Source organism: Silurus meridionalis, chromosome 15 (genome assembly GCF_014805685.1).
Source record: "Silurus meridionalis isolate SWU-2019-XX chromosome 15, ASM1480568v1, whole genome shotgun sequence".
Taxonomy (NCBI): domain Eukaryota; kingdom Metazoa; phylum Chordata; class Actinopteri; order Siluriformes; family Siluridae; genus Silurus; species Silurus meridionalis.
Genome location: NC_060898.1, coordinates 9,216,238 through 9,242,388, shown reverse-complemented (window position 1 = coordinate 9,242,388; position 26,151 = coordinate 9,216,238). Strand labels below are relative to the sequence as shown.

General features: G+C 36.5%; 2 protein-coding genes across 8 annotated transcripts in view; one reads left to right on the top strand and one right to left on the bottom strand.

Annotated features, from left to right (window-relative positions):
• dennd1a (DENN/MADD domain containing 1A) overlaps positions 1–5,862 on the top strand; it is a 47,018-nt gene extending 41,156 nt beyond the window's left edge. Inside the window, exons 20-23 of one of the 3 annotated variants that reach the window (XM_046867395.1) lie at positions 1,916–1,986; positions 3,283–3,411; positions 3,767–4,049; positions 4,183–5,862. In XM_046867395.1, the coding sequence (XP_046723351.1) occupies positions 1,916–1,986; positions 3,283–3,411; positions 3,767–4,049; positions 4,183–5,121 (1,422 nt within the window). In that variant the 3' untranslated portion in view covers positions 5,122–5,862. Of the gene's footprint in view, positions 1–1,915; positions 1,987–3,282; positions 3,468–3,766; positions 4,050–4,182 lie in introns of those variants that run through there. The other 2 variants (XM_046867396.1, XM_046867397.1) reach the window with 2 other exon arrangements.
• Positions 5,863–13,957: 8,095 nt separating this feature from the next.
• Positions 13,958–22,496, bottom strand: LOC124397714. 5 transcript variants are annotated; one of them, XM_046867398.1, is made up of 8 exons: positions 22,331–22,495; positions 20,879–20,924; positions 20,680–20,793; positions 20,408–20,536; positions 17,331–17,409; positions 16,608–16,663; positions 16,432–16,517; positions 13,958–14,417 (listed from the first exon to the last, which is right to left on the bottom strand). In XM_046867398.1, the coding sequence occupies exons 1-8, from the start codon at positions 22,358–22,360 to the stop codon at positions 14,145–14,147; spliced, it is 813 nt and encodes a 270-aa protein (XP_046723354.1). In that variant the 5' UTR covers positions 22,361–22,495; the 3' UTR covers positions 13,958–14,144. The 5 variants fall into 5 exon arrangements, 4 of the variants coding, with proteins under 4 accessions (XP_046723354.1, XP_046723358.1, XP_046723355.1 ...); XM_046867402.1 differs by having other exon boundaries at positions 20,680–20,765; positions 22,331–22,417; XM_046867399.1 differs by lacking the exon at positions 22,331–22,495 and adding an exon at positions 21,584–21,722 and having other exon boundaries at positions 20,680–20,765.
• Positions 22,497–26,151: the final 3,655 nt, after the last annotated feature.

Here is a 26,151-nt window from a genome sequence, read left to right as displayed (position 1 = left end):
TTTCTGAGCCTGTCAAGTCCTTCTTTTGACCCATTTTGCCAAAGGAAAGGAAGTTGCCTAATAATTATGCACACCTGATATAGGGTGTTGATGTCATTAGACCACACCTTCTCATTACAGAGATGCACATCACCTAATATGCTTAATTGGTAGTAGGCTTTCCAGCCTATACAGCTTGGAGTAAGACAACATGCATAACGAGGATGATGTGGTCAAAATACTCATTGCCTAATAATTCTGCACTCCTGTATATATATATATATATATATATATATATATATATATATATATATATATATATATATATATATACATATATACACATACACACACACACACAGTATATATAATCATGTGTATCATGTGCGTATGTATGTATATCCTGGCCCGGTCCCTCTGTCAAATTTTAGAACCCATTGTGGCTCGTGAGTCAAAAAGTTTGCCCACCCCTGGGCTAGAAGCTTCAGATAGGATTAAAATTAAGTATACAGCTAACTTCTACCACTGGATTTAATCTTAAATTTCAGATTACAATTTTGTAATAATCAAAGTGCTATAGGAGCAAATGCATGAGCATAATTTGTTAAATTACCGTATTTTTCGGACTATAAGCCGCTACTTTTTTCTCATGTTTTGAACCCTGCGGCTTAAACAACGAAGCGGATAATTTATGAATTTTTCCTGGGTTTTTCCCGGTTTCACAAACTTCAAGCCAAAAAACTGAAAACCCCATAACATTAGACCAATGAAATTTCCGGATGGAAACGAAAAAACGCACCTCACCTATGTTGCACGGCTTCGGGAGAAAAAAATTCCATCGGGTGATTTTTAAACACACGACGATGCCAAAAGATAAACTCCCGAGAGAAATAGTTGTGAAAGGAAGGAGGAAGACAGTGAACAATGACTTTCTTGGTCGGCTACTGTTTAGATACAAGCCGTTGTAACGCGTTGAGTCTGGGTCAGGGGATAGTTTGGTAACGCCAGAACAGAAATCATATAAGCACAGACAGGTTTCCAAAACTCTTGCTTTTTTTATTTTTCTTGGCAACAGTGTTACAGGTTAGTCAAAGAAACTTAGAAATCAGCATCAGAAAATAATAAGGACATAATCCTCAGTCTTACACACACGCAGTAATAGCGGAAGAATGCAGTGCCAGGCTATTCCTAAAATACCACTATGCTCCTAAAGGAAGCGCAACATATTTCACCCGTTACACCGTGTGTAACGTGTCTTTCGTTAAAACCTGTGTAAAGTACATAAGTGAAGACAGGCGGCTTATAGACAGGTGTGGCTTATTTATGGTAAAAATAAAAATATTTGTAAAATTCATTGGGTGCGGCTTATATATGGGTGCGCTTTATAGTCCGGAAATTACGGTAATATCAATTCATACAATTATTTTTTTCAATCTAGGAGGTTGAATTTTTTTAAAAGCAATAGTGCTGCTGGCTTCTCTACTTCAATATTTTATTCATGTGTTTCATTTCCATTATGTATGTTTGTCAGAGATATTGTAAAATATATAAAATATACTATCATAGTGGTATAATCGCAACACCTTACCAATCCTTCTTTATGATATTTTCATTTAGAGATCTTTTTAAACTGAATGTAGGCTTTTTAATTTTAGCTTGAAGGTAGTACTTTTAAAGATTTAGACAAGTTTATGGAAGCAATCAAAAATTATGTGGCACAAAAATACTTCTGCAGGTCTGTCAAAAATGTATGTAATCTTACTTCTGCAGGTCTGGCTTATTCTGTTGGACAGATGTTATTTGCCATCATGTTATTAATTTTAAATACTATATGAAGTTAAAATGATCTTGTACTATGTTTGATACCCTGACTGTAACGTGTGTGTGTGTGTGTGTGTGTGTGTGTGTGTGTGTGTGCGCACGCACGGGGGTGTAGTCTTTCCATCCATGGCCGCTAACAGTAAAGAGACCACACAGCAACCTGGAACTCGAAGGCAGTCATGAACAGTAAGACAATGACATACATTTACATTACATGTAAAAGTGTAACATACTGTTAGACTCACCTTTGTGCATGTTATTGCCCCTTTCAGCCAAAAATCAATGAACAATTTTGTGACACTTGTAATGTTTTAAACCAGTGACACACAGGACACAGACGGTGGGGGAGGGTATACAATGGAGATCTCTCTCTCTTTGTGTATTCTTATTTGTTCATTAAGGACCTGTTCTCTGCACTTATGGTATACATGGAATTATTGTTAATACTACCACTTTTCACAAGAAATTTCTGTGCCTTGTGAATGGGACAAGTGTTGCATGGACTTCTTCAGTATCACTTTCAAAAATGTAATAATTGCCAAGATTTAAGTGGATTTTATTCATGCAATAAATGCTAATTCAAAAAGTGCTGTACTCAACAGCAGGGGTTCTGAAACCTTTTATGGGCCTCCTTTAAATGTTTGAGAAACAATCAAACAAATAAATACAAATAATGAGCAGGGTTTTACTGTATAAACACATGCACAACATTTCAATAATTTGATTATAGTATTTAGGCTAGGTATTGGGGCTTGTTTATCCTTAGAGTTACCTTTTTGAAAATCAAAATGGTCATTAGAATCCCGTTGACTTTAATTATATGTATCTGATAATGGTGGGTTGTTGTAAGTTGTCAGTCACGTCACTGACAGGCAAAAAGCTATTTATTTGAAGCTAGATATTTGTTTATACATGATGATGCAGTTGTGCTAAGCTTTTGCTGTCTCCAGAACAATAATAACATTGTTGAGTGCACAAAAAAAAGGATCATAGAAAAAACTTACGTCGAGATCACAAAAATGGGTATTGTGATCACATGAAAATGAGAAAGGACAAATAGTAAAAATAATAAATGATGGCTTCTGTACTACAATTGCATGAATTATTTGTTTAGTTTAGTATATGCACCAATATAAGGTAATATAAGGTGCAGAGAACAAAAATCTGTGGCAATAAGGAAGGGAGTAATATCAACTGTCTCGCATCCCACAGTGTATTTTATATTGAAAATTGGCGATTAAAATGTTAAATATGTCAATGTGAAATAACTATAAATGGAAAGCATATATGTATTATTGCACAGTAATTAATCTGGCACAATATTTTATCATTAAATTAATCTCTTTTACGTTCTCTTTCATTTTTTTCTTGGATAGGTGTGTTATAGTACACTTCGATGTTTTCACAGCTAACACCTTTTTTTCTTTTTTGTGTGCTTGTACACTGTCTTTCCTTCTGTCTGTCTGTCTTCTCAATGACTAGCTTTATGCGCCCTTCACGTCACTACACTGTGTTTCTATGTGAGGACTCCTCTGGTGATGAACTGTCACAGGACGATGACTTCATCTCTGCTTTTCCTGATCACTTCCTTGTCTCCACACCCTTTGAATGGTCTATTGTTTAATCTGCCTTTGAACCATTCACAACCTGACCACTATTCTCTACCAGTAATTAACCTAATAAAATTTAGAATTGTTCATAATGATATGTTAATTTCAAATGTGTATGTGAATCTTGGGGAAAAAAATACCAGACACTGATTGATACAAAACAATCTACACCATCAGTTTTAATTATATAGGTCTTTTAAAATATATTCTGGAGTTTGTGAAAAAACTAACAATATTAAATGACTATGTAATATAACATCCAGTTAGGACAACTATAAATGTCTAAGAATGGTCAGTTGCATGGCTAATGTAGTTATTACATGTTGTTGTTGTTTGTTTGTTTGTCTGTGTGTCAGGTCTCAATCTTACCAATCTCTAAAGGACACAGAACTTGAGGAAAAGAAGGAGGAAGTTGGGAGTGTGTGTTTCCAGAATAACACAGCCATGCATGGGCCAATACATACTAAGTTATCCGAGCTGAGTCTTTTAGATGACTCCTTCAGCAGCCAGCAGGAGAAGCCAACATATGCCTTACATACTATAAACAGCACACACACAGTGTTTGACTCAGGACAGAGCCTAGAGGAGCTAAGTTCGGTCTGCAAGCCAATTGAACAGCATGGCAACTTTCGCTATCAGGTGCCTTTTACATTGTAATATTCAATTAATTCACTTAACATGTGCTTCTCTTTTTTACATGTTTTATTAAATGTGTGTTTATATTGCATGTTAATGTTCATACACTCAGTGTTTGGTGTTTGTGTGTCTGTAGCACATGGAGCTACCTGATGATGAAAATATTCAGACTTTTCTGGACCTGAAGCACACCAGTCACAACAACCATTGGAGCCAGACGTTACCAGACAGTGTAGCCTTTTCCAGCCAAGACTCGTCTTCCTTTAATATGCCATTGTCTGTATTACCACGGGAACCCTCCACTCCCAGCAAGGAAAAAGCTTTTCCTGGAACAGACATGATTGGGGAAAGGAGTATAACAATTCCTCGGCCACAAGCACAGAAAAAAATACCAGAACCAGGAGCTGTGCTTTCTCCAACAGTAACTTTGCTGCAAGGCTTGAGACAGCATGAAAAAGAGCTGGCAGAAAGTGTAAAAGGGCAAGTGCTTCACCAGACAGACACTACATCCCCCCTAACACAGTCTCAGCCACCCAGCAAAGTTTCAGGGTCTGACCTGCTTCACCTGCTAGATCCTCTAAATGGAAGCGAACAGCCCTCTGAACCATCACTTCCCCCACGGTCTTCTTTGACTCCATTTCAAGGGCAGCCCCCTTTTAATCCCTTCACACAGGTCCCTCAATACATTTTCCAAAAATACTATAACCCCATGCCTCAGGGCCACCATGACAATGCCTTTAGCACTGCCTACTTGTCACCACAAACTACTGCCTATTTCCATACCTCACCTGTATTGATGTTTAGTCAGGCTTCCTCTATGAGTGGAGCCAAAATGAATGGGGTATTTCCAACTGACAGAGCCTCACCAGCCTCCAGCAGTAGCACCTCTCTTTATAGTCTGATTGACTCTCCAACCCCATCCTGTCTATCCCAGGCTCTACCACCCACCCACCTGGCAGACAGACCTACTGACCCCTTCAGTGACCTTCTCACCATGGAATCATCCACGGTTTTAACCACACAAACAAAAAGGAAAATGGAAGACTTGCATAGAAAATGGGAGACTTTTGACTAATCTACCTGACATGAATCCTAGCTACTAGATCTATGGTATTTAAACAGACAATGTATATCTCAGCCTGGTTATACTTACAGTAGAGGTTAAGCTAGCACAGTTAGGCAGGAACCAGGTGTTTGACTTTATCAGCCACATCTTCCAGCCAGTATCCCAATGATGTTACTTGTTAATGTTTGGGTTTTTTTGTTTGTTTATTTGGCTTCTGAACAATGCCACAAACGTTTATAAATCAACACTAGTTTTTAATGATTGCATGAATAGTTATTTGAAACAAGTGATTACACACTATAGATTAAACAGCTAAAACACAAAACATGACTCCAATATGTTCACCCCTAAACACTGTTTATTAATGATTTTCTGTTCAAAATGTTCATTTCATTCTTCCTATTTGACATTCACTATTTTTAAATCCCTGCTTTTCTTTTGGACAAAGCTATATAATGCTCTAATATCTCTCCCCTAACCCTAATGCATTGCTGTTAATTTATTAGAGATCATCTGAATGCAAGTGCAAATGTTCAAGAGAGCAGAGTGCAAATTAGACCAGATTAGACTTGGTTAGTCATTATAGTCCCTGTCACATATAATAATAAATATTACAGGGCCATATTCAGACTTAGTAACTTGAATCAGCTAATGTCAATATTTATGGACATGGTTACATGCTTGTGTGCAGGATGTAGGTTATTTTGCTAGTCTATTTTGTGTTGTTGATTAATAAAATATTACCAATAATTTTGTTATAACAATGCTGCAGATGCTGTTTTAAATCCATACTAAGTGTATGTAACTTAATTATATTTAGTCGCTAGGTTATGTCGGTGACTTCAATGGTATGATGCAACTAAAAAGGCTGCCAGTCAGTGGCACAATCACATTAGACTATGGTGTTGCTGTTTAACGTGTATTAATTATTTTTTAACTTAATTTAAATGATCTCAAAATATAGTGCGATCTATATTGTAAAATGAAGTTAAAATGAATTAATGCAGGGTATAGGGCAACACCATATGCTTATTTCATTATGTTGCTTATACCCACATGGATTTTAAATGGTGTCACTGACATGGCTGGGGTGGTCTTTTTCTGACACAGTGAAATCGCCTAGGTAATGCTAGTCATGTATTTTAACAGTACCCTTTTCCCCTTACTGTTTATTTCCTCACTAAATGGATTCAGCTAGTGAAGGCACAAAATTGCACTTTTAGAAACCACAACAACGCAAATTAAAATCTAATGTTTAATGATAGTTAAGAAGTCCTCAGGCTTAACTATGGACTTCACTATCATGTAGATGAGTAGCAGAGAGGATTAATTAAAATGATTTTGATCTTGAATTAATTTTCCTTGCCCTATATATTAGGAGTGTAACGGTACACAAAATTCACAAATTAAAGTCACAACTTTAAATACATGATTAGTGGCTAATGCTAGCGCTCTGGATACGTGTACCGTTACACCCCTACAATATACAGTATTGTTCAAAATAATATACAATGTTACTAACCAGAATAATCCAGGTTTTTCATATATTTTTTTTTATTGCTACGTGGCAAACAAGTTACCAGTTGGTGCAGTAGATTCTCAAAAAACAAACAAGACCCAGCATTCATGATATGCACGCTCTTAAGGCTGTGCAATTGGGCAATTAGTTGAAAGGGGTGTGTTCAAAAAAATAGCAGTGTATGCCGTTGACTGTACAAACTCAAAACTATTTTGTACAAACATCTTTGTTTCTAGGATTTAGCAATCCTGTGAATCACTAAACTAATATTTAGTTGTATGACCACAGTTTTTTAAAACTGCTTCACGTCTATGAGGCATGGAGTCAACCAACTTGTGGCACCTCTCAGCTGTTATTCCACTCCATGATTCTTTACCAACATTCCACAATTAATTAACATTTCTTGGTTTTGCTTCAGAAACAGCATTTTTTATATCACCCCACAAGTTCTCGATTGGATTAAGGTCCGGGGATTGGGCTGGCCACTCCATAACATTAATTTTGTTGGTTTGGAACCAAGACTTTGCTCGTTTACTAGTGTGTTTTGAGTCATTGTCTTGTTGAAACAACCATTTCAAGGGCAAGTCCTCTTCAGCATAAGGCAACATGACCTCTTCAAGTATTTTGACATATGCAAACTGATCCATGATCCCTGGTATGCGATAAATAGGCCCAACACCATAGTAGGAGAAACATGCCTATATCATGATGCTTGCACCACCATGCTTCACTGTGTACTGTGGCTTGAATTCAGAGTTTGGGGGTCGTCTCACAAACTGTCTGTGGCCCTTGGACCCAAAAAGAACAATTTTACTCTCATCAGTCCACAAAATGTTCCTCCATTTCTCTTTAGGCCAGTTGATGTGTTCTTTGGCAAATTGTAACCTCTTCTGCACATGCCTTTTTTAAACAGAGGCACTTTGCGGGGGATTCTTGAAAATAGGTTCGCTTCACACAGACGTCTTCTAACTGTCACAGTACTTACAGGTAACTCCAGACTGTCTTTGATCATCCTGGAGCTGATCATTGGCTGAGCCTTTGCCATGCTGGTTATTCTTCGATCCATTTTGATGGTGGTCTTCCGTTTTCTTCCACGTCTCTCTGGTTTTGCTTTCCATTTTAAGGCATTGGAAATCATTTTAGCTGAACAGCCTATACTTTTTTGCACCTCTTTATAGGTTTTCCCCTCTCCAATCAACTTTTTAATCAAAGTACGCTGTTCTTCTGAACAATGTCTTGAACGACCCATTTTCCTCAGGCTTTCAAATGCATGTTCGACAAGTGCTGGCTTTATCCTTTAATAAGGGCCACCTGATTCACACCTGTTTTTTCACAAAATTGGTGATCTCAGTGATTGAATGCCACACTGCTATTTTTTTTTAAACACACCCCTTTCAACTAATTGCCCAATTGCACAGCCTTACAAGCGTGCATATCATGAATGCTGGATCTGGTTTGTTTTCTGAGAATCTACTGCACCTATTGGTAACTTGTTTGCCACGTAGCAATAAAAAATATACAAAAAACCTGAATTATTCTGGTTAGTCACATTGTACTGCTATTATTTTGACCAATACTGTAGACTCAATTGTGGACAATGAGAAAATTAGAGGAAACAGCATCTTTGCTGAGATAGCAATGTGATACATTGCTTATCTAAGGACCAAATTTTTATGGATAACATTAACAAAACTGTATAATGTGTACACACACACACACACACAGTGCAGGAAGTATTCACAACGCTTTCCATTTAATTCCATTTATTTAATGCTGCAGCCTTATTCTAAAATGGATTAAATTCATTATTTTCTTTAAATTCCTACAAACAATGCACCATAATGATATTGTAAATGAAGTGTGTTTGAAATCTTACAAATGTATTGAAAATAAAAAAAACAAAAAAAGTATTAAATTATAATAATTAATTCATTAACTATAAAAATGAAACTTGGATATATTTAAGAGTAGTCGATGTGCAGCTTGTGTAGCAGTATAGATTTTCTATCCTCTGAAAATAACTCATCATACAGCAATTATTGTCTAAATAACTAAATTGTGTACATTCTAAGTAAATGTCAAAACTGTGTCCAAAGTGTCAATATTTTCTGCGAGGACCATTGTTACTTATGTATGAAACGATTCCTTAAGTATTTTGAATACAAAAAATCATCGAGGCAAATTATTTGCTTTGTATATTTCCATTTAACTACACATGGAGCATTGTGTTTCCCCACAGACCATTAATACTGATGCACCACCCGCAAAACACTGGAGCGTGCTGGACAGGTAAAAACGGTCCAGAGTGAAAAATGGAGGAACAGGGAGAAAACGGTGAGGTGTGAGAAGTTTCAGGCCAAAGAAAATAACAATCTTTCCATATTTTGGGATCATTTTAAACTAAAATGAAGAAAACACTGTACAGTGCATTTACCTTTTTACAGTCATTTGAAATTTATTTTTTTTATATTTTTATGATTTTTTTATTAATATATTTGTATTTGGGTTTTGATGTAATATGGCAATTATTGGCAATGCATTAAAAGGGTTTAGTTTTCACAGATATTCTTGTATGCAATCTCAGCAATAAACATTTTATATTTTCTAAAAAGGAAACAAATTACTTGAAGTACTTATCCACTTACTTGAATAATCAATGGTATAATCATCAGAACTCAATTACTAGTGTAATCGATAGCTGTGTGTGTTTGAGAAGTTTACAAGACTATATTTAAACAGTCTGGAAATTCCAGTGATAACTTTGAGAGCCTTCTTTTTGGCTAGTCAAAATTAGGAGTTAATTGACAATTTATAGCCAGTTCTGTGAAAAATCCAAATCCTAAGAAAAAAAAGGACTTCCTCAACTAATTAGGAGCAATTTAAAAACAACAGAAGATACCACAAGGATCTGTACCAGCAATTGTATTAAATGCAGATTCTTTGAAATAACAACAAAGGAACAGGTGAAGGATTGGGGGCATCAATTAACAATTATGTCCTACATTGCCATAGCCTGAAAAGCTTTATTGCAAATAAGAACCCCCCAACTCCAATTATGTAGGGAAAAGGACAGAATCATTAAGAGGGAAGATTATGTAGATATACTCAAACAAACCTCAAGACATTGTCGAAACGGGGTCTTCCAACAGTTTAATGATCCTAACCATACCAACAAAGAGAGAGATTTAAAGACAACATATTGAAAGTGTTGGTCTCTATGGTAGCATGAATCTTTATCCTAGGTGCATGTGTAATTTTAGCTTCAACTATATCAGCTGTTAAGGATTGCTTCAGTGTTTAATCACTGTGGCAGATTAGAATGATGCATTCAAACGTTTGACCAAAGTTTTGTTAAAGGGTTAAACTGCTGTGTAACTCAGGTATTTAAGGGTATGAAGGAAGACAGTAAAAACGTGTTGAATTTGATCTAAACATGTGTATGTACATATAAAACTTACAAATAGACAGATAGATAGATAGATAGATAGATAGATAGATAGATAGATAGATAGATAGATAGATAGATAGATAGATAGATAGATAGATAGAGTGAGGAAAATAAGTATTTGAACACCCTGCTATTTTGCAAGTTCTCCCACTTGGAAATCATGGCGGGGTCTCAAATTGTCATCGTAGGTGCATGTCCACTGTGAGAGAGATAATCTATAAAAAAAAAAAATCCAGAAATCACAATGTATGATTTTTAACTATTTATTTGTATGATACAGCTGCAAATAAGTATTTGAACACCTGAGAAAGTCAATGTTAATATTTGGTACAGTAGCCTTTGTTTTTACAGAGGTCAAACGTTTCCTGTAGTTTTTCACCAGGTTTGCACACACTGCAGGAGGGATTTTGGCCCACTCCTCCACACAGATCTTCTCTAGATCAGTCAGGTTTCTGGGCTGTCACTGAAACACACGGAGTTTGAGCTCCCTCCAAAGATTCTCTATTGGGTTTAGGTCTGGAGACTGGCTAGGCCATGCCAGAACCTTGATATGCTTCTTATAGAGCCACTTCTTGGTTATCTTGGCTGTGTGCTTCGGGTCATTGTCATGTTGGAAGACCCAGCCTCGACCCATCTTCAATGCTCTAACTGAGGGAAGGAGGTTGTTCCCCAAAATCTTGCAATACATGGCCCCGGTCATCCTCTCCCTAATACAGTGCAGTCGCCCTGTTCTATGTGCAAAAAAACACCCCCAAAGCATGATGCTACCACCCCCATGCTTCACAGTAGGGATGGTGTTCTTGGGATGGTACTCATCATTCTTCTTCCTCCAAACACGTTTAGTGGAATTATGACCCAAAAGTTCTATTTTGGTCTCATCTGACCACATGACTTTCTCCCATGACTCCTTTAGATCATCCAAATGGTCATTGGCAAACTTAAGACGTGCCAGGACATGTGCTGGTTTAAGCAGGGGAACCTTCCGTGCCATGCATGATTTCAAACCAATTCTTAGGATCATTGAGACCCCACGAGGTGAGAAATTGCATGGAGCTTGACAGTCATGTTTAGCTTCTTTCATTTTATAATGATTGCTCCAACAGTGGACCTTTTTTCACCAAGCTGCTTGTCAATTTCCCCGTAGCCCGTTCCAGCATTGTGGAGGTGTACAATTTTGTCTCTAGTGTCTTTGGACAGCTCTTTGTTCTTGGCCATGTTAGTAGTTGGATTCTTACTGATTTGTATGGGACAGGTGTCTTTATGCAGCTAACGACCTCAAACAGGTGCATCTAGTTTAGAATAATAAATGTAGTGGAGGTGGACATTTTAAAGGCAGACTAACAGGTCTTTGAGGGTCAGAATTCTAGCTGATAGACAGGTGTTCAAATACTTATTTGCAGCTGTATCATACAAATAAATAGTTTAAAAATCCTAAATTGTGATTTCTGTTTTTTTTTTAGATTATGTCTTTCACAGTGGACATGCACCTACGATGACAATTTTAGACCCCTCCATGATTTCTAAGTGGGAGAACTTGCAAAATAGCAGGGTGTTCAAATACTTATTTTTCTCACTGTAGATAGATAGATAGATAGATAGATAGATAGATAGATAGATAGATAGATAGATAGATAGATAGATAGATAGATAGATAGATTCGATCGATCGATCGCAACTCAAATATCAACTTTGCCACAAGAGGAGACAGCATACTGGACTTGTTTTACACATCACTGTGATAACCAGAAGCCATGGCTGACTGGTGAGGTTGCTCTTGCTCAGACAGAGAGATGCTGCCTTCAAGTTGGGGGTAGAAGGACCTCTAAGATTAGCAAGGGCTCCGCTTTCCAAAGCCATCAAGAAAGCAAAACACCAGCTTTCCAAAGCCATCAAGAAAGCAAAACACCAGTATGCACAGAATATTAACAATCACTTTTGGGATATTAATAAGCCAAACACATGTGGCAGGGCATTCAGGCTCTAACTGACTACAAAACCACATCACATGCTAACCACAGTGACCCTCATCTCCCTGACATGTTAAACAGCTTCTACGCAGGGTTTGAAACTCTGAACATCACACGAATATGTCCACACCCACCCCTGAGGAGCAGGTGCTCTGCCTGGCCACAGCTGACGTGAGGAGAACACTATCTAGAGTCAACCCAGGGAAAGCTGCAGGTCCAGATAACATACTAGGAAGAGTGCTCAGGGACAATGCTGACCAGCTAGAAGGTGTCCTCACAGACATCTTCAACATCTCCCTGAGCCAGGCTGTGGTCCCTGCAAGCTGCAAAAAGATCGGTATCATTCTGGTACCGAAGAAGTCAACAGTGAGGTGTCTTAATGATTACCATCCAGTAACACTGACTCCCATCATGATTTAGTGCTTTGAGCATCTAGTCAAGAGGCACATTCACTCTGCTCTGCCCACCTCACTGGACCCACTCCAATTTGCATACTGTTCTAATTGCTCCACCGATGACGATCTCCTACACCCTGCACTCTCTCCTCTCACATCTGTACACAAAGGACACATATGTCAGAATGCTGTTCATTGACTTCAGCTCAGCATTCAATACAATCATCCCTCAGCAACTGGTGGGTAAAATGTAACACTCCACTCTGCTACTACTCTGCAGCAGAACATCAGGCACCATGACATTGAACACAGGTGCCCCCCAAGGCTGTGTGCTCAGCCCACTGCAGTTCACATTGCTCATCCAAAAGTCAGAATCCAACCCCATCGTCAGGTTTGCTGACGACACGACAGTAGTGGGCCTCATTAGCAATAACACACCATACAGAGAGGAGGTGGAACACCTGGTGAACTGGTGTCACAACAACAACCTATCGCTTAATGTAGACAAAACAAAGGTTGACTTCAGGAAAGCGTCGGGTGTCCACCCTCCCCTGCTCATAAAAGGCTCAGTCAGTAGAAGAGAGTCAGTAGTACCAGGTTTCTTGGTGTACACATCTCTGATGACCTCACCGGGACTACCAACACCAACTCCACTATGATGAAGGCACAAGATCATCTTTACTTCCTGAGAAGTTTGAAGAGAGCCAGCCTCCCACCACCCATACTTACCAATATCTACAGAGGAACTGTAGAGAGCATACTGGCCAGCTGAATCACTGTGTGGTTTGGGAAACACCCTGATGCTACCCATGACCTTGCTCCCTCCTCCTTAACTGTGCTCTATGGGTATTACTGGATATATCATGGACATTAACGCACACTCGCATTCAGCCACTTTACTGTGCACTAAAATGCTCATTGGACACTGTAGCACATCTGCAGACATCTGCACTCAGGGACTTTTTACTATAGACATCCACCATTCTGTTAAAAATTACATGCTGGATATTGCACACACTTGAACATTGTGTACACTTGTACATTCTGGACATTACACACTAGACATTGCACACAGTTGCACGCGGTAACTTTGACTGGGCATTCGCACGTTACTGAACTGTTATTGCACTACCTACATTCCAACCTCATATCTAGCACATCTACAGTACCTCATATGTAATCACACATTAACTCTGCTATGTCCTAAATTTACTCTTTATTTATTTATGTTTAATGTTACCCTTGCTGTTTTACTTTGTCACCTTGGTCCGTAGTAACGGCATTTCATTCTTTTGTATACTGTGTAGGTGGAAGAATGACGATAAAGCTTCAGTTGAGTTTATTAATTAATGTTGTAACTGAGATCTAAGTGAGACAAGCAATGCACATGGAACAAAAAAGAAAAAACACCATTATGCTACCTCACATATCCTTAGTCCATGGAAGATCTGTAAATGTAATCTAAAGAAGTGATTTAAAAAAAAAAAAAAAAAAAAAAGAAACTGCAACTTGCAACTTACTTTTGCAAAAAACACTTTATCTCAAGAATTACTCCAGATATACTGCAATTCCAGTCATAGTACTAAACAATATAGCATCTTATTTGCAAGGGTTTTTTTTTTTTTTGCTGACAACAGAGTTTACTGAAGTTGAAAAACAATGAAAAAAACAAAATCAAAATTTTAATATTAATGGTATATAAATCAATTTACTGGTTTGGCGGGAAACTGAAATGTGTAGCTTAGCTTCAGTCTTTGAAAAAAAGCTTCCTTCTCACATCCACCAGTGAAGTCAAAAAATCTGGCTGTCTCTGAAGGCTCTTTGTCATTTCTTCTCAAGTCATTATTACTGACCTTATTGGCTCTTCCTTGGGGCTTCATTGAACCAGGATTAATCATTGATATGGACTGCATGCTGATGACATCACTGAAGGTCACCTTTCTGCATTTTATGGGCTTGTGTTTTCCTGTAAGAGGCTAAGTAAAAGTATTGCACTTGTTAAAAAAGACTACATATCTCATCAAAATAAAATAAGTAATTGCTTAATGTATTGCTGTGAACTGGATTAAAGTGTGGGATAGAGAAAACAAACTTGTACTGGTACTAATGCTAACTGTTGGACCTTTTTAGCTACAAGCATTTGTTACCATTATCTTATTCCTTTTTTTTTTTTTTAGGTTTGTACTGGTGCCAGAGCATTAAATGCAGTGTATAAAATTTTAGATATGGTTGTACAGCTGGAGTGCATCCTATGCTGTTCACACAATTTTGATTTAAATACCTTTAAATTAAGGAGTGTGCAGCAAGACATGCTTTTACCCTTTTGCTGAATATGTAGTAAATTGTTTAAATACTCAAGATGCTTTCTCTATTACACACTTTTGCTCCGTCACTTGCACTAAAGCGTGTGCATGGAAGAAAAATAAATGTAAACCTATATAACAGTATCAGAGATAACAAGACTGATATTCCAGTTTTAATCTTTTTGTCTTAACATCCCTATAGCCAAGGGTAAAAATGTTTAGTGTAATGATTTTTCCAGAATTTAATTTACTTTTATTTTGGTTTAATTTTTACTTTACTCACTTCATTTAAATCCCTATACTTAATATGTTGCCTTAAAGTTGAAATACACAATTTTCTCGAATTTCTTTGTAGAGTATGCTGCAGCATTAAAATCGATGCAAAGAGGTTTACCTCCAGAGTCCCTGCAATATGTGTTTTATCAAAGTAGGTGTAGAAGAACTGAAATGGCTGCATGGAATATTAGACTTAATCCCAGTGAACTACCTTTAGGATGAATTAAAATGCCGACTGCGTCATGCCTTCTTGCCAGACATTAGTGTCCAACCTCACGTGCTCTTGCAGATTTAAAAGGCACAAATCCACGAACCATGTTAAAAAATCAAATTAAAAACCTTGCTAGAAGAACGGAGGCTGCTATAGGAGAAACAATGTAATATTAAATCATGAAGATTTTGGAATAATTGGGATTAAATAGAGAATTTTTGGGACCGTCGAGAAGTTTTTAACGTGGTCTACACAGTTGCCATCTGGGCCAGATCAGATTTACTGACTTACGTTTTAATATATTTTTTGTTTATGATTATGTATTATATTTCTTTCAGTAGTCTATTGTCTTCATATCATAGCATTTCTCTGGAGTACACTGCTGCGCCAACTGAATTTTTTATCCAATCAGATTATAGCCATCACATCACGTATTGCCATAAAGCCAGCACTGTGAGTTTAGTTTAGTTTTATGTGTTTAGTATAAACTCTATGTTGTCGGTACGTACTAGTTGAGTTTTGCAAACAGAATCTGCTGAAAAGCTCAAATATTCCAATGTAGATTTAATAGCTGTTTTTTTTATTCCACAACGGCTGACAGAGAATATGCGGCCATTGATTTAGTCGCAAAAAAAAAAAAAAATACACTTACAAGGGCTTTTACAAAATGGAATTTTCAAGAAAAGCTGAACAACACAAGGAAAGGTCAGCCAAAACAGTTGTTTCAAGTATAAAGGATCAATTACTTTTTCTTATACTTTACAAGTTTTCTTTCCCATATAATTACTGCAAAAAATTTCATTTCTCCAGGAAAACCAGAAAAAAATGCACAAAATGCACAGAAAACCCAGGTTCAATGTCGGGTTAATATAGATGCTTCTGCTAGAGATGATGTATGTGAGCAGTAAAGCTCTGGCTGCAGTAAAAGGAGATTTGGTAAATTGTGTTCACTGGGTTTCTTGCTTTAGTAATGGCATTCATTCTTGCTACATGAAATACCTGCCTGAGATGCAGCACTCTGTTTTACTGTGTTTCTGTATAATATTAATTGTTTCTATAGCCATGATTTCACAATGATAGTATTGAGAGGTGGATTAATTCAGGTGGGACACCACTGAAGGCGTATGCATTTGCATGACCTTCAACTGGGACTACCTGTTTCTTGAACAGTAAGGATTAAAATAAAAAGCATTTTATTACCTTTTTTTTTACAACAGGAGAAACTGCCACAACTCTCTTAGTTACAGGAGTACATTCTTCAATTGCTGTGGTTTTGCTTTTACTTTCTGCAAGCAGTAAAAGAATGAATGTGGATTTACTGCAATATAAGCAATTTTGCTTCATTGAGAAATTTATTGAGAAAAAATAAATCTAACCTAAGGTATTCTTTAGAGATGTTGAATATTCACATGGCCTAACCAAAGGTGAGGAACTACAAACAAATTAAACACATTTTTATTTAAAGGTTAGGTCATACAACAAGGAGCTTGTTAATTTTTTTAAGTAGCTATGTAGCAAGGGCAGAGAGAAATGTGTTGGCATTAAGTTTTTGTATATATATTTGAAGTTTGATGACATTTTTTATTTTCCAGTTGGGACAAACATTTACATATATGTACATATATGTATTCACTATATGTATTCACACATTTCATTATAATCCTCAGACAACTTTGTGAACATAATATTCACAATGTGAAGCGAGCTAAAAGGATTGTTGGCGTAACAATCCTTTTAGCTCGCTTCACATTGTGCTAAAGCTTTAGAAATTTACTAAGCAGTGAGGCTGATTAGTAATTAGTGCATCTGGATAAGAAGAAAAACAGAAGAACCAATGCATTCATCACACCTAGTGCCTACCCGTACAGTTGGTCAGGTCTAGATTCTGAATATAATGAATTAATATAATAAATAAATTTGTTTCTGTCAACGAAAAAAAAACACTTACCTTGTTGTTTGTTTGTAGTCAAACCATTCGTTATTCAATTAATTTGATTAAATTGAATTTTATGATCACATAAAATAATCAGATTACATCTGTGTTGATCTAGCCATATTTTGTGAATAAGCTTTGCTGATATGTATGCAAAATACCTTACCTAAGAGGTGACACAGCTTGAGGTGGGGACAAAAAAAAAGGTTCTTTTGCAGGTTGTCCATCAATAACAGGTGACAGCTCTAGGATAACACCAAATAAAATTATCTATTAAAATTACAATTATATTTCCTATATATATATTCCTACTCTATTATCTATATATTCAGTTAGATGTAAGGTCAAATGTGCAAGTCATGTTGGTCAAATTTTCTCAAATCTGTCATTTTATGCAACCCTCAGTTCTCATCTTCCTATACATGAGGAATGCAAACAAATATGAAGATGCACTGCCTGGTCAAACAAAAACCATTGACCATTGAAAACACTAAATGTCCAACGCGTGAGGGAGGACAGTGGAGTGGTGTGGTTGCAGGGAGAAGAGGTGGAGAAGGTGGAGGAGTTCAGGTACCTGGGGTCAACGGTGCAGGGTAATGGAGAAGTAAAGAAAAGAGTGCAGGCAGGGTGGAGTGGGTGGAGAAGAGTGATAGCAGGAGTGATTTGTGATAAAAGGGTATCTGCAAGAGTGAAAGGGAAAGTTTATAGGACTGTGGTGAGACCTGTGATGTTGTATGGATTAGAGACAGTGGACATTGAATAAAAGACAGGAGGCGGAGCTGGAGGTAGCAGAACTAAAGTTGTTAAGGTTTTCGTTGGGAGTGACGAGGATGGACAAGATTAGAAATGAGTTCATTAGAGGGACAGCCCATGTAGGATGTTTTGGTAACAAGGTGAGGGAGGCGAGATTGAGATGGTTTGGACATGTGCAGAGGAGGGACATGAGTTATATTGGTAGAAAAATGCTGAGGATTGAGCCACCAGGTAGGAGGAAAAGAGGAAGGCCAAGGAGGAGGTTTATGGATGTGGTGAGGGAAGACATGCAGGTAGTTTGTGTGAAAGAGGCAGATGTAGAGGACAGGGTGGTATGGAGACGGATGATCCGCTGTGGCGACCCCTAATGGGAGCAGCCGAAAGAAGAAGACTGTCTATATTGTCTCACATTATCTTTATTGTCTAGTGTTGTCTGTTTTTGTCTTGTCTGTTTTGTCTTGTATAGTCCAAGATGAATGTATAGTTTTATTTATTTATGTACTTTGAGAGTCACTTCCAGCTGAAACCAAATTCCTTGTGTGTGTCTCAACACATTTGGCCAACAAACCTGATTCTGATTCTGATGTTCGTTGTTAAAAGCGCTATACAAATAAAAATTAATTGAATTGAAAATCCAACAAAATATTATTGGCCAGTGTGTGTATTATTCTAATTAAACAAGTAATGTATTCTAAACCAAACACAAACTAAGATATGAAACTGCATGGAATTCAACAGAAAATATAGAATAGAAAAGCAACTGCACAATTGGCTGGGGGAAAAAAAGACTTGACAGTAGCTTGAAAGTAATATCATACAGGCCAGGGACAAGGAAGATGCATTTTTCATCATTCTTCATGTGGTAGGGATAAGCTATAAATAGGGCTGCAACTAATGGTTATTTTGATAAATTGATTAATCAGACGATTATTTTTTTGATTAATCGGTTAAAAAAATTATATATATATATATATATATATATATATATATATATATATATATATATATATATATATATATATATATATAATTTTTTTTTTTTTTAAGCTGATTTGCTTATTATAACTATATAGGATTTATGTATAAAGTTGTACTGTAAAAAATACAAAAGCCAGATACTGAGTTAAACTGTCTTTAATTTTAAAATTTTAAAGCTTATAGTGGCTGCTTGTTGAGGGCTACATGGAAGATTTCTCCTTTAAACAAATTCACTCATCCTGGGTTGTTTCTTTCTGTAAAAAAAAAATGTTTAAATTAAAATAAAAAAATAATAAAACAAAAAGCATTTAAGTATGCAAGGTGTAAATTGTGTAAATCAACATTTGTATTGTTTTTAATGATAATTGCAGATGGCAAATTGATAACCATGCTTTAAAAATAGTCATTTTGTTCACTTGTGAAGATATACGCATCTAGAATACAGTATAACTAATTTAATTGTGTATAATAATTAAATAATATATGCATAGATTATATATACACAAACACTGAAAACAAGCAGTTGAATGTAGTGAAGCCGCAGAAAATCACATTTAAAAATATAAGTTACTGTTGTAGTAGACAAATTCTATAAATAAAGAATGAACGGAGAGCCGCTTAATTACAAAATTTAAATGTAAAAAAGAAAAATTTTATCGTTCACTGCTGCTGTTTTTTGCTGCTTTTAGATTTACTTTTTGTTTGCACCGTTTTAATTGAATCCATCACTCTGTCGTGAGCGAGCTGATTGCACAACCTGATGTTCTTGAGTCACGACAGAACAGATCCAGTGCGACTGTCCCGAAGTTACAAACAAACTGTTTACACAATAGCACTTAATTTAAAACTACGCCATTTTCACATGATGATGATTATACAGTTTCTGCTTACCGTGATGATGTTTCGCTTTCATCCGTGACACCAGTATGTTTTCTTTTCCTGCTGCCGGCTGACCCTGTGCTCTTCACCATTTTCAGGCGGCTGTGTTGTCTTACAATCATGCTAAACCGTAACTTGAGCAGCCAAAGTAACCGATAACGGCATTCGTTGTCAACGAATTTCATTATAGATTATTATCGATTTTATTGATTAGTTGTCGCAACCCTACTATAAATAAATCCGACGTGTGCAATTATACTGGGATTATTAAAAAATATTTTCTTAAAGGACCCAATTTTGTCAATCACTGCAGATTCAGAATAGATTCTGGTTCTTCTAGAATGCAACAAGCCAAAAAAAGTCAGTCTGATGTTAGATAGCTATTGTTAACAGCTTTAAATTAAATGTTTTAAAAAATATCCCAAAACAGACCACTTCCAATTTTAAATCTGAATATTGCACAAAATAATAGTTATAATAAACATAACAGTTAGTGACATTTCATTACAGTAAGAGCAAAACATAATGGTTTTAAAAAAATCTGAGAACCTGCAATAAACATTGAAATCTATATATGTAAATTTAAGTAATTCCACACTGTATTAATATATACTTTTAATCTACATATAATACCTAGAATTGAGGAGAGGTTTGGAGGGTGCTGCATGCCAATATTCACAGCATCACTAAAACTGAGAAGTGTTGAGTTCTTGTTATAGCAGTGCAGCATTTCCTCTTCACTGACCAAACCTGTTCCCTCATCTGAGTCAGACAGAAAGGCAGACATGCATTGCATTTTATTAAGTTTAAACTGTAGTTAATAATAAACATAAAAATATATGGTTACTATACAATTCATATAACTGGAAATATACCATTAGTAATCAATACATAAGAACACTTACCGTAAGTATCAGCTTTGCACAAAGTCTCAATGGAAGGTAGTAGGTCCCCTGCCTCCATGTCTGAATCCATACAATCCAGAAAGAAACTGGAAACACCAGAAGGCATGATCATGCCTAAATTGTAACAAGACTTTCATTATAGTAAGTGCTAGGCTCAGCAGCAAATAGTTATTCTTTAAAAAATATCTCAAAACCCTACTTGTGCAGTCTTGGCTGAGTTCTCTGGCACTGTGGGTCACTATGCCCTAAAAAAACACAGGTATTACAATAAAGCAATACAACATATTTACTATTACAGAAACATGCCTCCAAAGGTGATGCGGCTGAATTATTAGTACATGGCATATTTTTCTTAGAATAACAAATTCTGCTTTTACATACTGTGAATATACTATAAAATGTTACATTACAATTAACATAATGAATACCTCTATTACAAATATGTTTAATTAAGAAATAGCATTTTAATTTGATCCCATGGTCCAGAGACTGTATTATTGCACATGACCAAATCATATAATATCTCATACACATAAAATCTTGTTTTTGACCAGAAAATGCCATACATCCAAATCCACACAAAACCAGTTGCTGGAACATTATATTTTGCAATTACTTTTTAAATTTTGCAATAACTAAAATCATCAATCAAAATTTTAAATTAAACTAAATTTGTTCTGAATTTAACTAAACTGAACACAGAATGAAGGTCTAAGTGGCCTGAGAGATATTTCCAGAGTTTACAATCTATGATTAGTGTTTAGGCAAAAGCAACATTCATAGTAAACTCTACATCGGCAGTTTAACATCTATAAAAAATATCTTTGGTAGCTAGCACACTACAAGTCAGCATGAGGGTATTAAAAACAAGACAGACAGAACTCTCCTGTGAGAGACAATTTACCCCATCCAGGATCCAAAGTGTCACTAAAAGATATCCAAAGCAAAGCAAACCAAAGCATTGTGAAGAAGACAACTCCAGCTGCAGCCTGGGAAGCAACACCCGACCTTACACTGATCCTGGGCACTCCTCCCTGTTATACCTCCATATAAAACCTTCACTCAGTAATCTGAACTTTCTAATGAGCTGGAATTCATGAAGAAAATAATTTCTCTGTGCTGTAATATATTTGTAACAAATAAGGGCTTCTTCTAACTGTATAATGGCTAGCCTGTTTTTAACGCCCCTCGCTATTATCCCCCTGTTGTTGCTCAAATCGTTTTGAGTGTTTACAAACCAATTATCATAAACTGTACCAATTTTTACTCCATCCTGTTACTGTGAAAGTAAAGGTAACTTTTTTAAGAGTTTTATTTTGTTCAGACAAAGCAAACAAAAGACAAAATTGTATTGTATGTTTTTAAATTGTTTAGGATTTTTTTAAGGGTTAACTATAACCTTCATCAAATCATGTTTTAAAATATATGAAGCAACTACCAAGCATTTTTTTTGTAGCCAGTTCTTTTTCTTTTCTACATCAACCGAGTGAATTAGCACCAACGATGTAAGTTAGGAAATAACTAGATTTCGAATAGAAGAATCCCGACTTCCCAGTTGTCACGAACGCCACATTATGCTCCGACTTGATTTTCAAGTTTTGGTTAGTCAGATAATTTTAAGCTCGTCAGTAAACCAGGTAAAGACACTTACATTTACAGAAAGAGATAAGTTCACTGACATGGCAGAAGAATGATCAACAATACACCTTTACTGCAGCACCGTGAACGTCCGCGTCTGCAATTGTTGCACATGCGCACATTTTATTAAGCTTTAAAACGGTTACAAGGTTTCTCCTGCAGCGCACGTGTGCAATGTTCACAAGCGCTGTTAGTAGTAGGAATCGGCAATATCACTTCGTTTGCAGCATCATAAATAGTTAATGGACACTACATCTTTTCTGTTATATATATATATATATATATATATATATATATATATATATATATATATATATATACAGTACAGACCAAAGTTTGGACACCTTCTCATTCAAAGAGTTTTCTTTATTTTCATGACTATGAAAATTGAGAGTCACACTGAAGGCATCAAAACTGAATTAACACATGTGGAATTATATATAACAAAAAGTGTGAAACAACTGAAAATATGTCATATTGTGGGTTCTTCAAAGTAGCCACCTTTTGCTTAGATTACTGCTTTGCACACTCTTGGCATTCTCTTGATGCTCACTTTGAAGAACCTACAATATGACATATTTTCAGTTCACTTTTTGTTATGTATATAATTCCATGTGTTAATTCATAGTTTTGATGCCTTCAGTGTGAATCTACAATTTTCATAGTCATGAAAATAAAGAAAACTCTTTGAATGAGCAGGTGTGTCCAAACTTTTGGTCTGTACTGTATATAGAATATATATAAACTTTTGGTCTGTACTGTATATATATATATATATATATATATATATATATATATATATATATATATATATATATATATATATATATGGTTAATCAAACAAAGCTAACAAAATCTACACGTCATGTACATCATATTTAAACTATTTATATCTGTCACACAGTAATTGCATTCCCTCCTCTTTAAAGGTTTTTTTGTATGAATGTTGACATATTTCTTCTTTTCCAATTTTGGGAATTGTACCCTTCATCAACTGTTTCCAATTAGTAACTTGGAATGAAGAGTCTTGACAAATGCAGGAAAAAATAAATCCTTCTACAGCTTCTTCTTCTTCTTCTTCTTCTTCTACTACATCTTTCTATATACTACTCTTTTATTTATATATATATATATATATATATATATATATATATATATATATATATATATATATATATATATGAACTAGGAAACAACTTTATGGCCTCCAATCTGCCGTTCACCACTGTTACTTTTGACAGCAGACTGAAACCACCTTGCAACAGCTGCAGTTTGGAGATTCTGTTTTCCTGCTTCTAACACATGAGCTTTGAGGACAAAATGTTCACTTTCTGCTGCCTAATACAAACCCGATTCCAAAAAGTTGGGACACTGAACAAATTGTGAATAAAAAAAGGAATGCAATAATTTACAAATCTCATAAACTTATATTTTATTCACAATAGAATCTAGATAACATATCAAATGTTGAAAGTGAGACATTTTGAAATGTCATGCCAAATATTGGCTCATTTTGGATTTCATGAGAGCTACACATTCCAAAAAAGTTGGGACAGGTAGCAATAAGAGGCCGAAAAAGTTAAATGTACATGTAAGGAATAGCTGGAGGACCAATTTGCAACTTATTAGGTTAATTGGCAACATGATTGGGTATAAAAAGAGCCTCTCAGAGTGGCAGTGTCTCTCAGAAGTCAAGATAGGCAGAGGATCACCAATTCCCCCAATGTTGCGGGGAAAAATAGTGGAGCAATATCAAAAAGGAGTTTCTCAGAGAACAATTGCAAAGAGTTATCATCATCTACAGTGCATAATACCCAGATGAGGATGGGTTCCCTCTTGAGTCTGGTTCCTCTCAAGGTTTCTTCCTTATGCCATCTCGTGAGTTTTTCCTTGCCACAGTCGCCACCGGCTTTCTCATCAGGGACAAACTTACTTATAAAGAACATATTCACTTTTAATCACCACATTATCTGTGTAAAGCTGCTTTGAGACAATGTTTATTGTTAAAAGCGCTATACAAATAAAAATGAATTGAATTTAATAATATCATCCAAAGATTCAAAGAATCTGAACAACGCATAAGGGTCAAGGCCGAAAAACAATATTGGATGCCCGTGATCTTTGAGCCCTTAGACGGCACTGCATCACATACTGGAATGCTACTGGAATGGAAATCACAACATGGGCTCAGGAATACTTCCAGAAAACATTGTTGGTGAACACAATCCACCGTGCAATTCACGGTTGCTGGCTAAAACTCTAAAAAGAAGGTAAAAAAAGAAGCCATATCTAAACGAGGTCCAGAAGTCCAGGCATTTTCTCTGGGCCAAGGTTTATTTAAAATGGACTGTTGGAAAGGTGGAAAATTGTTCTGTGGTCAGACGAATCAAAATTGTAAGTTCTTTTTGGAAAACTGGGCTGCCATGTCATCAGGTCTAAAGAGGATAAGGACAACCCAAGTTGTTATCAGTGCTCAGTTCAGAAGCCTGCATCTCTCATGGTATGGGGTTTCATGAGTGCATGTGGCATGGGCAGCTTACACATCTAGAAAGGCACCATCAATGCTGAAAGGTATATCCAAGTTCTAGAATAACATATGCTGCCATCCATTCGTTGTCTCTTTCAGGGAAGACCTTGCATTTTCCATGACAATGCCAGACCACATACTGCATCATTTACAACATCATGGCTGCGTAGAAGAAGGATCCGGGTACTGAAATGGCCAGCCTGCAGTCCAGCTCTTTCACCCAAAAAACATTTGGCACGTCATAAAGAGGAAGATGCGACAAAGAAGACCTAAGACAGTTATTGTATTAGACAAGAATGAGACAACATTCCTATTCCTAAACTTGAGCAACTTGTCTCCTCAGTCCCCAGACGTTTGCAGACTGTTATAAAAAGAAGAGGGGATGCCACACAGTGGTAAACATGGCCTTGTCCCAACTTTTTTGAGATGTGATGATGCCATGAAATTTAAAATCAACTTATTTTTCCCTTAAAATAATACATTTTCTTTTAACTATTTGATGTCATCTATGTTGTATTCTGAATAAAATATAAAAATTTGAAACTCCCATATCATTGCATTCTGTTTTTATTCACAATTTGTACAGTGTCCCAACTTTTTTGGAATCAGGTTTGTATATCCCACCCACTAACAGGTGCCATGAAAAACAGATCATCAGTGTTACTGTTATTCACCTAAAGAAGGTGACAGTTTGCATACCGAGCAAACAGATCGGTGGATGACGCAGTCCACATGGGGCTGAACTACATTCTGCAACACCTTGACTGCCCAGGAACATATGCCCGGATTCTGTTTGTTGACTTCAGTTCAGCTTTCAATACAATAATTCCAGGAATTCTCCACTCCAAACTGCTAATCCTCACTATACCCCTGTCATCTGTCAGTGGATCACCAGGCAGGAAATAACAGGTGAGACTGGGAGGTGTTACCTCCGGTATTCGGACAATCAGCACTGGTGCTCCTCGGGGATGTGTCCTCTCTCTATACGAACGACTGCACATCAAGTGACCCAACTGTTAAACAACTGAAATTTGCAGATGACACCATGCTCATCGGACTCATCCAAGATGGCGATGAGTCTGCATATGAGCAGGAGGTGAAGCAGCTGGTGCTATGGTGCAGTCAGAACAACCTAGAGCTAAACACACTCAAAACTGTGGAGATGATAGTGGACTTTAGGAAACACCCTTCAACACTACTCCCCCTCACAATATCCAACATCCCTGTGTCATCTGTGGAGAACTTCAAGTTTCTGGGTATTACCATTTGCCAAGACCTGAAATGGGAATCCAACATAAACTCCATTC

Coding starts and splice junctions, on each gene's coding strand:
- LOC124397714 (XM_046867398.1), bottom strand. CDS start 22,360: ATGTCAGTGAACTTATCTCTTTCTGTAAAT. Junction 20,925..22,330: donor ACTTATCTCTTTCTGTAAAT/GTAAGTGTCTTT, acceptor GTGTTTTTTTAG/GGCATAGTGACCCACAGTGC. Junction 17,410..20,407: donor AAACCTCTCCTCAATTCTAG/GTATTATATGTA, acceptor GTGTTATCCTAG/AGCTGTCACCTGTTATTGAT.